General features: G+C 42.5%; 1 protein-coding gene across 11 annotated transcripts in view; it reads right to left on the bottom strand.

Moving 5' to 3' along the window:
• The window catches only part of SOX6 (SRY-box transcription factor 6), a 279,833-nt gene that overhangs the window by 106,263 nt on the left and 155,349 nt on the right, over window positions 1-18,221 (bottom strand). For all 11 annotated transcript variants that reach the window (XM_075280972.1, XM_075280975.1, XM_075280971.1 and 8 more), the window contains one exon: window positions 12,487-12,576. In XM_075280972.1, coding sequence (XP_075137073.1) covers window positions 12,487-12,576 — 90 coding nt within the window. The remainder of the gene's footprint in view (window positions 1-12,486; window positions 12,577-18,221) is intronic.

The raw sequence follows: 18,221 nt of genomic DNA, 5'->3' as shown, positions 1-18,221 counted from the left end.
TCTGATTACTGTTCTGTGGGTGCGATGTTCTGCAGATGTTGCTCACGTTGTCAGGTAGGTCCCAATCTCCTGTAATGTCACCTGTGACCACTATCCTATCGATGCAATGTTCTGCAGAAGGCACTCAAATTGTCAGGTATATCTTGATCTTCTGTGATACTTCACCTCCGATCACTGTTCTGTGGGTGCGATGTTCTGCAGATGTCACTCACACTCTCAGGTAGCTCCCAATCTCCTGTGATACTTCACCTCCGATCACTGTCCTGTGAGTGCGATGTTCTGCAGATGTCGCTCACATTGTCAGGTAGGTCCCAATCTCCTGTGATACTTCACCTCTGATCACTGTCCTGTGGGTGCGATGATCTGCAGATGTCGCTCACATTGTCAGGTAGGTCCCAATCTCCTGTGATACTTCACCTCCGATCACTGTCCTGTGAGTGCGATGTTCTGCAGATGTCGCTCACATTGTCAGGTAGGTCCCAATCTCCTGTGATACTTCACCTCCGATCACTGTCCTGTGGGTGCGATGTTCTGCAGGAGGCTGCTGGCACCGGGTACCATCCAGCAAATTACAAACACCATTAAACTGAGGAATTTGGGCCTGTTTGCTGCAGCTGTATAAACAGACTGAAAATAAAAAACTTCACGATAATCATTTCCTGAGCAAAATACAATAAATTTCATTGGGGAGACTCCCAGCCCCGCAATACTTGTGTACAGCCGCAGCCGTGGTTCGTGTCGTGGTGCGGTGATGCCAAAAACTTCACTCTGCTGCCAGGGAGAACTCCAACAAGTCGGGTGCTCATTCAGATGTCTGGGTGACAACCAGTAAATCCCAAAAATTGACGGTTTTCCCAGGTAACAAATAGTAGAAGTGACTGGTGATGCAGCGACGTGTGCGCACTCGGGGTATAATGTGGCCACGTCTTCTACTCCTGTTTGGTCGGCGACTAAAGGGGTTTTCTGGGACTTGGATGTTGAAGCACGGGTCATCCAAATTTGATCAGTTGGGGTCCTACAGATCAGCCACTTTGGCCAGTCACACGGCCTGTTCACAACTCTGCACAGGGATGAGCTGTAATACCGAGCACAGCCACTACGATATGTACGGCGCTGTGCTTGACAAGCCACCGCGCTCACGGCCCTTTCAACCGGTTGATCGATGTCAGACCTGAAATCCCCTTTAAAGGGACACTCCACCCAGAAGGACAGTTTCCCAGACGCTCCATTGTGGTCTCCATGTTCCTATCACCGCATCTCATTATATCATGTTGGGGCGTTACCAATGAACAATGTGAATGGTGACAAGTAGGATCTGTGTCTGTAGAAGACGCTGCGAAATTGTTGTGTATGGATCTCTTTGCTGGAACTCTTGGTGGAAATAGCGACCCCTACAGGCTGTGCAGTAGTTGTCCCATAGTAATGGCGGTCACCAATAACAACAAATCGTGCATTAAAATGGTGCAAATCTGATATTTTTTTCCAATGTAAGTATTTTTTTCCAAATCCAAAAACGGCGATATGTTTCTTTTCTAAGGGGCGGGGTTTGTGTAATTTCTCCAGCGCTGTTCGTCACGGAGGCCTCGTAGCTGTCATACAGAGTCATCTCAGTGGACGTTATAGAAGAGATAACAACTAGTATTCATATAACGGCGGCGTCTCGTAGCGGCGCTGGCAGCCATATTGATAATGTGTGAGCCCCATTCTGTTCTATAATGACCCGGCGAGCGGCATCACAATATCATAAATAATAAACACGTCGTTAGCGGCATTAGCACAATGTACGGTAATGTGCCGAGCGCCATTGTGCAGACACTTAGACATCATAATGGAGCATTAAGGGAGAAATGTCCACGGATGGGACTTGCAGGGGGTTAACTATAACTCGCCGGATCTGTGATCATCACATTGCCCGCATCACGCGGCGTCTCATGGCTTATTATACATGCATATGGCCAATTACGGGAATATAATTGTGAAAATGGCAAACAGATTGCCGTGCGAGTCATTGTGTGGAGAGGCCGCGCTGATGGAAGCTGCGGATGGCGCCGTGTTATGAGCTGCTTAGTGTCCTTCATCTACAAATGCGTCTCCATAAATACTGCCAAGGACGGGAACAATGAGGATTAAGAGCGCACTTGTTACACTGAGTGTAGTGCCCCGATCACTCCCAACAACTGCGCAGCACACAAAAGAGACCGCGAACAGAGAAGAAAAGACAGCTCCGAGCAGCACTCAAGGTGCCGCATTGTTTCCATAGATACTATAGAGCTTCTAAATGACAACTAACAAGAGGAAAGTGACTTCACAGAATACTGTCTGATGGAGGAGAAGAACTAGTGCGCCAAATCAACGGAGCGGGAAATCATAGAATACAGCACATATAGGATTGTAACATAAAGAGAGAACATACAAGTGCTGGAATCAGACAATGCTCTGAGGTAATAGGGCAGTACTCTGAGAGACGTCTGTGATAATAGGGCAGTACTCTGAGATAATAAGTCAGTACTCTGAGATAAGTCAGAGATAATAAGTCAGTACTGTGAGATAATAAGTCAGTACTCTGAGATAAGTCAGAGATAATAAGTCAGTACTGTGAGATAATAAATCAGTACTCTGAGATAAGTCAGTACTCTGAGATATTAAGTCAGTACTCTGAGAGACGTCTGTGATAATAAGTCAGCACTGTGAGATAAGTCAGTACTGTGAGATAATAAGTCAGTACTGTGAGATAATAAATCAGTATTCTGAGATAATAAGTCAGTACTCTGAGAGACGTCTGTGATAATAAGTCAGCACTGTGAGATAAGTCAGTACTCTGACATAAGTCAGAGATAATAAGTCAGTACTGTGAGATAATAAGTCAGCACTGTGAGATAATAAATCAGTACTCTGAGATAAGTCTGAGATAATAAGTCAGTACTTTGAGATAATAAATCAGTACTCTGAGATAAGTCAGTACTGTGAGATAAGTCAGAGATAATAAGTCAGTACTGTGAGATAATAAATCAGTACTCTGAGATAAGTCAGTACTCTGAGATATTAAGTCAGTACTCTGAGAGACGTCTGTGATAATAAGTCAGCACTGTGAGATAAGTCAGTACTGTGAGATAATAAGTCAGTACTGTGAGATAATAAATCAGTACTCTGAGATAAGTCAGTACTCTGAGATATTAAGTCAGTACTCTGAGAGATGTCTGTGATAATAAGTCAGCACTGTGAGATAAGTCAGTACTCTGACATAAGTCAGAGATAATAAGTCAGTACTGTGAGATAATAAGTCAGCACTGTGAGATAATAAATCAGTACTCTGAGATAAGTCTGAGATAATAAGTCAGTACTTTGAGATAATAAATCAGTACTCTGAGATAAGTCAGTACTGTGAGATAAGTCAGTACTCTGAGATAAATCTGAGATAATAAGTCAGGACTATGAGATAAGACTGAGATAATATATCAGGACTCTGAGACAAGTCTGAGATAATAAGTCAGTACTCTGAGATAAGACTGAGATAATAAGTCAGTATTCTGAGATAAGTCAGTATTCTGAGATAATAAGTCAGTACCCTGAGATAATAAGTCAGTACTCTGAGATAAGTCTGAGATAAGTCAGGACTATGAGATAAGACTGAGATAATATATCAGGACTCTGAGACAAGTCAGAGATAATAAGTCAGTACTCTGAGATAATAAGTCAGTACCCTGAGATAAGACTGAGATAATAAGTCAGTACCCTAAGATAAGACTGAGATAATAAATCAGGACTCTGTTGTAGATAAGATAATCCTTTAATAGTCCCACCATGGGGAAATTCATTGTGTTACAGCAGTATAGATAATACAATAATAATATAAAAAATACATCAGTATTCTGAGATAATATATCTGACATAAAAAGTCAGTGCTCTGAGATAATACATCAGTGTTCTGAGATAATAAGTCAGTACTTTGAGAAAATATGTTTGAGACAATACATCAGTGCTCTGATATAATAAATCATATGAGATAATATGTCAGAGATAATAAGTCTCTGATCTGAGATAAGTCAGTGCTCCAAGATAACAAGTCAGTGCTCTAAGATAACAAGTCAGTGCTCTGAGATAATAAGTGAGTGCTCTGAGATAATATGTCTGTACTTTGAGATGATAAACCAGAGTTCTGAGATATCGCCTGCACCTTGTGTTAAACGGTGCAGCTCAATTTCTTGCCTGGTATAGGAGTCACATACATATCATGGCCCTTCCCACTGCGCAGAAGACTGAGGCTGATCTTTACACGGTGCAAGCTACTTATCTGCAGAAAGTATAAAAATATCTCTGAACATGTGATCATAATTAACAAAGATGAGAGAAGAGATTCCCGGGGTCACACCCTGAAGTTCCAAAAATCAATCAAATCCCTTCACTCTTATCTGAAATTCTAATAATCCGGGATTTGGAATGTCATATGACCAGAAGATGGAGCAGGATGATGAGACTGCGATCAGTAGGTGACAGCGGCTTTTCTACAAGCAGACCTGACCAGTAATCCAGAATATTTGATAATCCGGGATTTCCTATGTTGACTGCTGGGATTATTCTATAAATTGCTCGGGTCTATGGCGGTGGCGAGGCGGCAGCTGCACAATAACGGACTGACACTCACTAAACTCGAGATACAGCCAGTAAAAGAAAATCTCAATAATCCCTGCGTCCGCCGCGCCTGCCAGAGGCCAATAAACTTCCAGCATGGAAAATCCTCCCCTCCTATTGGCTGCGGCCCGGCGCTGACCAGGACACCTGTATTTACAGGACACACCCGGCGCTCAGCGCAAAATTACCACAAACTCTTCATTTCTGCTTATTAAAAACAGTTTAATTTTAGCAGAAATGTTATATTAGGAGCGGCCGGAGCTGCTGCCAACCAAGTGCACCGCTGCCAGGAAGAACAGCTGAGCAACGGACCCAGCAAAGCGAGAAGTCACCTGCACAAATAACAATCACACAATGACAACTAGAACCAGCAACGTAAAAGACGGACATCACCGGAGACACCGAAACGCATCGCAACCCACCCATGTGACTCCAGAATAATACAGACAGGAACTCCATTGGATCATGATTTATACTCTAGTCACATCTGAGATTTTGCATTCAGTCACGTCTTATACTCTAGTCACATCCAGAGCTGCATTCAGTCACGTCTTATACTCTAGTCACATCCAGAGCTGCATTCAGTCACATATTATATTCTAGTCACATCCAGAGCTGCATTCAGTCACATATTATACTCTAGTCACATCCAGAGCTGCATTCAGTCACGTCTTATACTCTAGTCACATCCAGAGCTGCATTCAGTCGCGTCTTATACTCTAGTCACATCCAGAGCTGCATTCAGTCACATATTATACTCTAGTCACATCCAGAGCTGCATTCAGTCACGTCTTATACTCTAGTCACATCCAGAGCTGCATTCAGTCACATATTATACTCTAGTCACATCCAGAGCTGCATTCAGTCACGTCTTATACTCTAGTCACATCCAGAGCTGCATTCAGTCACATATTATATTCTAGTCACATCCAGAGCTGCATTCAGTCACATATTATACTCTAGTCACATCCAGAGCTGCATTCAGTCACGTCTTATACTGTAGTCACATCCAGTCACGTCTTATACTCTAGTCACATCCAGAGCTGCATTCAGTCACATATTATACTCTAGTCACATCCAGAGCTGCATTCAGTCACGTCTTATACTCTAGTCACATCCAGAGCTGCATTTAGTCACATATTATATTCTAGTCACATCCAGAGCTGCATTCAGTCACATATTATACTCTAGTCACATCCAGAGCTGCATTCAGTCACGTCTTATACTGTAGTCACATCCAGAGCTGCATTCAGTCACGTCTTATACTCTAGTCACATCCAGAGCTGCATTCAGTCACATATTATATTCTTGTCACATCCAGAGCTGCATTCAGTCACGTCTTATACTCTAGTCACATCCAGAGCTGCATTCAGTCGCGTCTTATACTCTAGTCACATCCAGAGCTGCATTCAGTCACATATTATACTCTAGTCACATCCAGAGCTGCATTCAGTCACGTCTTATACTCTAGTCACATCCAGAGCTGCATTCAGTCACATATTATACTCTAGTCACATCCAGAGCTGCATTCAGTCACGTCTTATACTCTAGTCACATCCAGAGCTGCATTCAGTCACATATTATATTCTAGTCACATCCAGAGCTGCATTCAGTCACGTCTTATACTGTAGTCACATCCAGAGCTGCATTCAGTCACGTCTTATACTGTAGTCACATCCAGAGCTGCATTCAGTCACGTCTTATACTCTAGTCACATCCAGAGCTGCATTCAGTCACATATTATATTCTTGTCACATCCAGAGCTGCATTCAGTCACGTCTTATACTCTAGTCACATCCAGAGCTGCATTCAGTCGCGTCTCATACTCTAGTCACATCCAGAGCTGCATTCAGTCACGTCTTATACTCTAGTCACATCCAGAGCTGCATTCAGTCACATATTATATTCTTGTCACATCCAGAGCTGCATTCAGTCACGTCTTATACTCTAGTCACATCCAGAGCTGCAGTCACGTCTTATACTCTAGTCACATCCAGAGCTGCATTCAGTCACATCTTATACTCTAGTCACATCCAGAGATCACATCCAGAGCAGAATTCAGTTAAATCATGTGCATCATCATATACACCAATCCCATCCAGAGCTGCATTCAATTGCATCTGATTTTGTCCTCGATCCACATCTAAAGCTGCATTCCTTATACTCTAATCCCATCCAGAGCTCCAGTCAGTTCCGTCATATCTTATACTCTAGTCACATCCAGAGCTGTACTGAGTTATATCATGTAAAGAAAGCAGTGACTATGAGTTATTAGATGTATAATATAATATAACAGCCATGATGGGCGTTCTCTATGAGGATATAAAACCTATTAGATCCCCCCGATATAAGCTGGGCTGTGATTGGCCGCAGGGTGCGGGCTCCTCCTCAGGACGCCTTTATAAATCCGTGCACGAGGCGGCCGCTATTCTCAGGATCATCATTTAATACAAATTATCTCTGGACGCCAATAGTTACGGAAAATCCTCCCTATAAAACCCTGAGAATTAAACACAAACGTGCGTTGGCGGCGATTTCTGCGTAATTGTGAATGTAAACGCGCAGAGAATAAACATTTTAGGTTTTATTGTATTTTTATTGTAGTAAATGCACAATTTAATTTAAAAATCATAAAAATGTCACACGACGAAGAGCGGCCGTAAAACCGCGGCGTTATTCACGGCGCCCCCGTCCAGGTCTGTGCAGAACAATTGACAAAATTTACAGGAAACCGAATCCTAATTATTCCGGGTGTCAGCGCCGCGTCCTCGCCACAAATAATAATTGATATTTACATTAAAGGTTATTTATATTATTGTCGGCAGAAGGAATAATAAAGCGGGAATTAATGGCGTCCGCTGCAACGCGGCTTACCGAAACCGGAGACTCCACATATCTGCCCAGAATGATGAGGGCAGAGAGAAGCGGCGCCCCTGGTTACTGCGCAGCGTGAGCATGAAGCTATGGATGTATATACAGTATGTGCGCATGTAGATGGCATTGTATAGGGTATGTGTGTATGTACTGTATATACTGCTCATGTGTATGTGTCTGACATGTATACGCTCTGTATATATGTGAGTACGGTGCATCGTAACCAGTCACTACAAGGTCCGGTACCCTGAGGGGGAGTCACATAAAATATACCACTATCCTAAATGACACATAGGTAAGGGCCCAATATAGATGTTGCATTTGGGCTTTGGAGCTTCAAGGTACACATCAGACACGCACACATTATATACACATGTATTGTATACACACACAGATACATACAACATATACAGTATATACAAACACATCCCTATAGTTATCAGAAACAGAGTATCGAATATTGATCTTTTACCGTTGTTCTCTGACTCGTGTTTTGAGAGCTATGTACAGTATATACACACATATACATCATACACACACAGATACAGTATATACACATGCATAGATATACATCATACACACACATACACAGTATATACACACGCATACATGTACATCATACACACACAGATACAGTATATACACACGCATACATATACATCATACACACACATACACAGTATATACACACGCATACATGTACATCATACACACACAGATACAGTATATACACATGCATACATATACTGTACATCATATACACACATACACAGTATATACACATGCATACATATACATCATACACACACAGATACAGTATATACACGCATACATGTACATCATACACACACATACACAGTATATACACATGCATACATATACATCATACACACACATACACAGGATATACACATGCATACATATACATCATACACACACAGATACAGTATATACACGCATACATATACATCATACACACACATACACAGTATATACACATGCATACATATACATCATACACACGCATACATATACATCATACATATACCGTATATATACATATCCCTTGGGGATATTGAGTGTCGCTCATTGATCTTTCACTGTTATTCTTCGCCTTGTATCCCGGGGGCTCAGTACAGTATATATACACAATATATACACACATGTACATTATACATACAGACAACCCTATAGGTATCGGTAACAAAGTGTATTGTACATTGATCTTTTTCTATTATTCTCCGCCTCGTGTCCCGGGAGCTGTGCACAATATTGAGGGATTTGCAGGGATTTCTCGGCGCTCCTTCCCTGATTTTGTGGCTTGGATCGGTTCCAGTCGTTGCTCCTGGCTCAGCGGTGCCGATCTCTGTTACCTGCCAGACTGAGCTGCTGCCCCTCCTCCTCCTCCGGCTTCCCCGATATCCCAGCTGCTGCAGCACATCTTGTAATGTGCAAGCTCTGAGGCTCCTGTGTCAGTCGATGCCATGGACACGTGGAATGATCATCATCCGCAGATGGAGAAGGTTTTATGTCTCGTGTGTGATTCCTAATTAACTGCAGAACACATTACACCGCACAACTACAACTCCCACCGGGCATATTACACATATTGTACTCATCAGGGCCTTATATCACACATGGAATGGGAATAGCAGAGCTGACACACACACGGCACAGCGGAGTTTGTCAGATTTACAGTAGCAAGGCTGAGGTTTTCACAGATGTAGCAGTGCTGAGTTTTACAAGGGATTACAGCAATCATCTATATACAGTGTGTCGGATGTAGTAGAGCTGAGTCTGTCAGATGTTGGGGGTTCATACATATACAGATGTAGTAGAGCTGAGTCTGTCAGATATTGGGGGTTCATACATGTAGAGATGTAGCAGAGCTGACTTTCATATATCTATACAGTTGTACAAGAGCTGAGTGTCGGATTCAGGCTCACACAGAGTTAAGAGCACTTGAGCTCTGCTACATCTGTACATATGGTGGTGCCATGTACACTGAGCAGATGAAGCGCTCGGTGTGTACCAGGCGCAGCGCCGGCGTCGTCTTCACATTCCTGCAGGAATCAAGTGCATGTTAAGTATCAGCGCTGATTATTTAATCAGACGAGGCAGCGTCTTGGCCCCGGCCTCATTTGGGTGGCGGATAATATTTTCCTCATATAATAATTGTGCACCTGTTGTGATGGAAGCCGCTCGCACAAATGTGAAGAAGTCAAAGGCTCAAGACAAGAGGCGAACCCCCTCCCCCACCCCACCTAGGGAGACGTGAGCGTACACATTACTCCTTCACTCCCTAGTATATACCCAGCAGGCAGGGGGCGCAATTCTCAGCAGAGAGGGGAGGGTTACAGTGATTTAGGGTCCTTACTATTACTAGGGGGGTGGGTTACAGATATTGGGGTTCCTGGTATTGCTGGTGGGAGGGTTACAGATATTGGGGAACCTCAGTAGTAATAGGCGAGTGTTACAGTTATTCGGGGCCCTCAGTAGTGGTAGGAGACGGTTTACAAGTATTGGTGTTAGCAGTTCTAGGGGAGGGTTGCAGATATTAGGGGCCTTCACAAGTTTTAGGGGAGGGATATAGATATTGGGGACCTCAGTAGTTCTAGGGGATGGAAATAAATATTGGGAGCCCTCAGTAGTTTAAGAAGAGGGTTGCAGATATTAAGGGCCCTCAATAGTTCTAGTGAAGGGGTGCTGATATTGGGGTCCTCAGTAGTTGTAGGGGATGGAAATAAATATTAGGGGCCCTCAGTTGTTCTAGGAAAGAGTTTCAGATATTGGGGTCCCTCAGTAGTTCTATTGTAGTGTCGTAGACATTGCGGCCTCTATCAATATCATCCATTTTATATTATTTGCCTGGCACAGGTGACATCACACGTTACACAGTTGATGCCAGGAGGGGGGAACAATAAGACTGAGGATATCCTGGCGGGGAGACTGCAACAGACAGTGAAGGGTTACACTGAGGACAGCAGGACACGTGACATCACCAGACCATACAGGATAAGAGGGAATCCTACTGCAGGGAGATTCCTATAACCCAGGATCCATTACTATAATATCCATAATAATCCACATTAAGCTGAAAAACAAGAAACTGGCCTCAGCTCAGAACTGCAAAGTAACATAATCCCACCAGAAGGAGGCGCTGCTTATTAAAGGACGATTGTGGGGGTTCTCTCTGGATTATAGATCCCTCTATGACTGTGTGGTAATCCATAATATCTGATAATACGACTCCAGTCACTGAGGAAAGTAATCTATCTGTACCATAAAAATAACATACAATGAAGCAGCACAAAGGACGAACACCAGACAGGAGATCCCAGGAGCCTCTGCCGGCCTGTGCTGCTGTGATCACCAGATCTCATAAGAACATCACAGATTACCCGGGATCCGCTGCTTCATGCCACCAGTGCTGGGACTCTTAAAGGGCCATTGCACAATAAAAATATAACGAAAAAGTCTGCAACTTTCTAGTTCATTGTTTTCCAGATCTTGGCTACAAAGCTTTCTTAACTGAAACTTTGATACAGTGTATGATTGTAGATAACGCTGAACAATGAAGCGGCGGAGCCCTGTCCTGTCCAGGTTGTTAGTTTTTACTTTCAGTGATACATTGCATCAAACCCTCAGCTGTAAACAGGAGTACAATAACTGACTTTCTGTATACTGGTCACGCTGGGTATGATATATATTGCCGTATGCACTTTCCGCTTCTTCCCAGCCGTGCCCAGCCCCCACTGACACCATCGCACTCCTCCTGGAAATGTGCTAATGTATCCATAAGCAATGCTGGCTCGCCTCCACCGAGCGTCAAAAGGAGCAGCACAGATGTCAATGGAGTACACGTATGGATAGCAAGGCTGTCACTTCTGTAGGATTGTTACAATGTTACAGTTTCAGGTTCTTACAAAGCAAACTACAGAAAGGAAAAATGGTTTCTATCATCTCCTGTAGCGAAACCCCCCCAAAAAGGAAGGGGGGGGGCGTCACATGATTTATATGAAGGTGCAACACACCTGGATATGAGACCGCAGTTGATCATGTGACCACAGATGTTGTGATATCATAGTGATATAATACTGCGGGGAGGATATCGAGGCTTCCTATACCAGGCCCTATACATATGTATCTCCAGTATTTCTCTATATACAGTATTTGTATCCAAAGGATTGAGGAACCCTAAGGAAACACTAAAGAGGTCACCCCTTCCCCATGTCGCCCCACCCCCCCTAAGCTTCTGAGATATTAATAAAGGATAAAAAACATTCACAAATATGGCTGTCAGCAGAATTTGCATGGCGAAGTGTTTATGGCAGACGGAAATGATCCACAATACTGGAGCTAACTACATTATTTTTTATGCTAATTACAGCTGCTGCTCATTTGCATGCTAATTTTTCACTACAAAAAAAAAAACTCTTTAAGCAGGAGTAAAGCAAGACAGCTGCATCCAAGTCAAAGGGCTCCGTACCCTGCGAGCGCCACAATTTACAGACCCTATCCAGAGGCGAAAATTCAGCCTCATGCGATTCCCGGACTCAGCCGAGGCCTTGACAAAGGAGAACGGGAGGAGAGAGGACTGGTGCTGACCCAACCAACGCCGCGAAGAAGTGGTCTACAATATGTCCTTACTCTCTGCGACTATCATGCAAAGCAACAAAGTCCGCTCCACCTGCTGACGCTGTCAACGCGATGTGCCGGAATTTATCAGCTTCTTTAGATTGGTTTTTCCCCTTCTCAATGAATATCAAAATGTTAAATAAAAATCAACTAAATCTATAAAAGTATATAAAATGTCTCTGAACTGTAGAGGTGACGCCCGCGCTCCTCCAGAGAGCACAACCCTGTTGTCCTGTCCCATTGGCTGACTGTACAGAATAACAGGGCACCGCTTATCACCTGTGACATCACTAACCGGCTGTATTCTTAATAGTCCATCTCGGTATACATCTTGGCTGCTCTTACCTTTAATCTCTCCGAGAAGTTCGCTCGTGTTTAGTCGCTCCATCTTCTCCTTCCAGTCTTTAGATAGAAGCTTCTCCACGCAGGTGGAGTCTGAGGAGAGATGAGGAGAACGCGGTTATTACACCATTATATTGTTATTAATGGCACTGTTTTACTCCATATTATCAGTATTACATATATACAGGATTATATTATTACAGGATAGTTTCTTTGTATTATATTTCTTGCTATTATTACTCTATTGCTCTTATACAAGCCCCGGACTATAAGAAGTTCTCTAATACCAGGATGCTCGGAGCGGTTCTCATCACACGGAGCATCTGCTTCGCTGGACGCCGCCGTTCTCCATGACTCGTCTCAGGCTCTTCTTATAGCACAGATTAGCAACGAGTCATTATCGCATATATGAATATAAATAATCCATTCAGCCAATCACGGCTGGGGACGAGCGGTCGGGGATTACTCCACTCACTCCGCACAATAGATGTATAATGGAAAACCTTACACCTAACAAGACACAAGATTCCTGCAGTGTCCACAATTCTGCTTTAGGCATCAAAAATCCCATCTTCAGTGCCAAAAATCCAGTTCTGTTCATCAACAATCCCATTATAAACTTCTCCAATTCCATTCTAAGCATTGCACATCTACAATACATTCTTAAAATTCAACAATCTTGTCCTTGCATTAGCAATCCCATCTATGTTGCAATCCCATACTATATAACAACAACCCCGATCCTTCACATCTACAGTCTCATCCTAAATTGTAACAATCCCATCATTGCATCAACAATCCCATCCCAAACATCTACAATCTCATCCTAAACTTCTGCAATCCCATTCTGTAGATCTAAAATTTCAACCTAAATTTACAATCTTATCCTTGCATCAACAATCACATCCTAAACTGCAACAATCCCATTCTAAACTGCAATAATCTCATCCTAAATTGCAACAATCCTGTCCTAAACTGCAACAATCCCATTCTAAAAACTGCAACAATCCCATCCTAAACTGCAACAATCCTATCCTAAATTGCAACAATCCCATCCTAAACTGCAACAATCCCATCCTAAACTGCAACAATCCCATCCTAAACTGCAACAATCCTATCCTAAATTGCAACAATCCCATCCTAAACTGCAACAATTTCATCCTAAAGTGCAACAATCCCATTCTAAAAACTGCAACAATCTCATCCTAAACTTCTGCAGTCTTATCCTGTAGATCTATATCGAATCCTAAATTTACAATCCTTTCTTTTCATCAACAATCCCATCCTAAACTTCAACAGTCCCATTTTAAACACACCCGTTCTTGCACCCGTCCTTATCCCATCCTAAACCTCTACAATTTCATCCTATGCAGGATTGTTGCTCCTTGTGTTATGTCTTTCGAGAACCTTCTCGGTCTTCTATTAGTGTTACGTGAGGTCATCGTCCATACTGATCTTATGTTTATTATCTTATGTACTTTTTGCACAGCGGCTACGGACCGTGCGCTCTGGTATCTGTATAGTCCAAATGATATTTAATGGTGGAGAACCCCTTTATAATTCTATGCGCCAGAAGATTAACCCCTCTCCCCCTGGCTCCAACTACAGCTCTGCTGACATTAGTGTCTGTCTTCACTGTAACTGAAAGGAAAACTAAGAAATTTTGAGGAGTGTCAAGATCTAATCAGCGCCATCATCTGACAGGGAGGAGAGATGGCACTATTACCTAATGAGGGGGAGGAGGCGTCATCTAAAGAGGTGAATGAGGCATCATCATCTAATGAGGGAGAGGAGTAGCCATCATCTAATGAAGGGGAGGAGTTGTCATCTAATGAGGGGGAGGAGGCGTCATCTAATGAGGGGGAGGATGCATCATCTAATGAGAGGGAGGGGGAGGCACCATCACTGAGGGGAGGGGACACTGTTTTCTAAACAGGGAGGGCACCAACAACTGATAGGGAGTAGAGAAAGTGCCATCATCTAATGAGGAAGAAGGGGAGAGGCCGCCATCATCTGTACAGGGATGTACCATCATCTGGTGAGGAGGGGAGAGCGCACAATCACTACACAAACCAGCAAGTCAGATTTCCCTCACTTCAATGTAATCCTGTAGCAATAATTGACATCCTGACAAGATCTCTGCAGACTCCATTGCAAACATTCTACAAAGTGAATATAAATAACATTCTAAAAATTCTCTCCAGTTTGTTGCTGTTTTTAAATGTAGCAAAATGTTTTACACTGAAATTCTGAGCAGAAAAGAATCAAAGTCCATCTCTCCTTTATAAGATCGACAAAACCTGAACATGGAAACAGGGCCCAAGAGAGGAGTCATTACTGTTCTAACTAACAATCTAATGACCAAATCAGCAAACTGGATCCTAAATCTAAAATAAGTATAAGAATATAAGGGTAGCAATAAATATTATGGATACAAAGAAAGATAATGCTAAGATAGAAAGAGAAATGTAAAATGATAAGTGAAAGAAAATAAATAGTAATAATAATATAACACTAATAAATATTATGAATGCAAAGAATAATAATACTAATAGAAAACAGGGAAAATAAATCGTATAAATAACAAGAAACCGAAATTATATTTATTAATTTAATAAATTAATAAATAATTTAATAAATTATAAAGAAAATAAATATGTAAAAGGTATTACATAGAATAAATAATACTAATAAATAACAGAGGACATCATATCAATTATACATGTAAATTTAAAAAATAGTAATAAAATATTATAGGGATTAAGAGTAATACTGATGATGATATTAATAAAATAAAAACAAATCTATAAACAAATACAATATTATAAATAAGAGAAAATAAATACTTGTTATAGTATAATAAAATATATTATCTAATACTATAATAAGAGAAGTAAAAATAGTATAATATGGAATAGAAATATAATAACTCATAACAAAAGTCTAATATCTAATAATAATAATATTAGTATCTAACAATAGAAGTCTAACATCTAATAGTATAATAGATATACTATATGTATTACAATAGCTAATAATCTAATAATATCTAATCATAGAAGTATAACATCTAATAGTAATATAATATCTGATATTATAGTAATAATATCATATTGAATAATAGACGCAGAATATCTAGTAATAATAGTATAAACATTGTAACATTTGCTTATTATTGGTTTTACATCTGTAAGGATTCTGACTTCCATGTAAAGCAGTGACAATTCACAGGAGATAACTACAACCCTCATCATCCCTGGGTCACCTCTGACCTCTGTCACTTCTGGGGATGGTCGTTGTGACTTTGTTTTATGCTTTTACTTGATAGATTTCCCAGAATAATTGGAAACGCCCGCCCATTTGAAGTTCACACGGATGTGCTAAATTCTGTGTTTCGTGCCCTGGCTCCTATACTAGTGTATGAGCCTCTGCGGTGATTTGTATACATCAGATATCATATAGTCATAGAATATAAGTGTTATTCATGTATGATGAAAGTAATAGATCAGTCAGGGGGCAGACGGATCAGAGCAAGAAAGAGGTCAGTGGAATATATCATTATATATCAGGCAGGGGATAGAGAGGACAGAGCAATATTCTGCAAAGAAGTAATAATCTGCAGGCTATATCACTATGTATCAGTCGAAAGGTAGAGGGAAAGAGCAATGTTCTGCAGAGAGGTCAGTGGTGTAATAATCTGCAGGATATCTCACTATGTATTAGTTGAGAGGTAGAGGGAAAGAGCAATGTTCTGCAGAGAGGTCAATGGTGTAATAACCTGCATGATATATCACTATGTATCTGACAGGAGAGAGAGAATACAATGTTCTGAAGATGACTAGATATGTCACTGGTGTAATAATCTGCAGGCTATATCACTATGTATCAGTCGAGAGATAGTGGGAAAGAGCAATGCTCTGCAGAGAGGTGGTGGAGTAATAATCTGCATCTCTGGATGGTGCAGGTCTCTGTCTTACTGACTGATACATGATAAGTTGTGCTGTGAATCATGAGTCTATAAATTACAGGTATAAAGTAATGCCGCCCCATAAATTGGAGCGATAATTGATGCCAGATTGATGCTGGTGCTGGTGATAGCATCTGCCCTGCTGCTGGTGCGGGTGCATTGTGGGGGCTCAGATGGGATAGAGGGTCTGGGGGTTTATCAGCTGTCATCTCCGCCTGAGCCATTGCACTATAAATCTGCAATGCTACAAACAGAGGTCATGTACAAAGCGAGGGGTCAGGCAGCACCTGAGGAGCGGGCTGGGGGCCCCTGTACGGAGAGGGTGCTGAGAATAATTACAATTATTACACAGATCAGCCAGGAATGATCGGAATCCGCTGCACGGTGATAAGAGGGGAACTGCTGGGATTATCACTGACATTCCTCTCCTAATAGAAGCCAGCCTCATCCCCGCTCACCTGGATGGCCCCGGGGCCACTCATTGTCTATAGCAGAGGAAAGTATTATAACCCTCATTATCAATGGAGAGAAGAGACTGTCATAGGTAAAAGGGGAGTCTCTCTGGAAGTGGCCTGGCCCCTCAGGTTACAGCCCAATACAATATACTTTGTAGTTTAATCATCACTTACTAGCACCAGGGATATCCATATTGCAGCGTGAGGGGCGTAAACAATATACTATCACACAGTTACTTCTTGCTGATCACTACAGGCCATGTTGTCATCTTTACTCGCTAAGGTGAAGAGTGCAGAAAGTCATGACCGCTAAACCTGTTGTCCTGGACTAGAGCGCTGCAGATCTCCTCTCCCCCTCCTGAGACAGTCACAGAACTGTCAATCATCCTGAAGTCACGGTTCCTGTGCACACTTCTCCTCCTGCTTATGAGAAATCCTGATGTGCAGACCAAGTATGAGGTAAGGTAAGGGCAGAAACTCAGAATGCACTGCCCCCGAGGAATGCAGAAATAGCAGAGGCCGAGAAATGGAGAACACACTGCCCCCATGGGATATAAAAGACAGTGCCCCCAAACAATAGAGAACACACTGCCCCCAGGGGATAAAAAAGACACTGCCCCTGAGCATTAGAAAACACACTTCCCCCACGGAATAAATAAGACACTGCCCCCAAACAATAGACAACACACTGCCCCCATGGCATAAAGGAGACACTGCCCCCGAGGAATGCAGAAAAAGCAGAGGCCGAGAAATGGAGAACACACTGCCCCCATGGGATATAAAAGACAGTGCTCCCGAGCAATAGAGAACACACTGCCCCCATGGCATAAAAAAGACACTGCCCCCAAACAATATACAACACACTGCCCCCACAGAATAAAGAAGACACTGCCCCCGAGCAATAGAGAACACACTGCCTCCACAGGATAAATAAGACACTGCCCCAAACAACAGAGAACACACTGCCCCCACGGGATAAATAAGACACTGCCCCAAACAATAGAGAACACACTGCCCCCACGGGATAAATAAGACACTGCCCCAAACAATAGAGAACACACTGCTCCCATGGGATAAATAAGACACTGCCCCCAAACAATAGACAACACACTGCCCCCATGGCATAAAGGAGACACTGCCCCCGAGGAATGCAGAAAAAGCAGAGGCCGAGAAATGGAGAACACACTGCCCCCATGGGATATAAAAGACAGTGTCCCCGAGCGATAGAGAACACACTGCCCTCACGGAATATAAAAGACACTGCCCCCAAACAATAGAGAACACACTGCCCCCAGGGGATAAAAAAGACACTGCCC

The sequence above is a fragment of the Leptodactylus fuscus genome, chromosome 7 (assembly GCF_031893055.1).
Source record: "Leptodactylus fuscus isolate aLepFus1 chromosome 7, aLepFus1.hap2, whole genome shotgun sequence".
Classification (NCBI taxonomy): Eukaryota; Metazoa; Chordata; class Amphibia; order Anura; family Leptodactylidae; genus Leptodactylus; species Leptodactylus fuscus.
The sequence above is the reverse complement of the archived record's forward strand: the minus strand, read 5'-3'. Positions and strand labels throughout refer to the sequence as shown.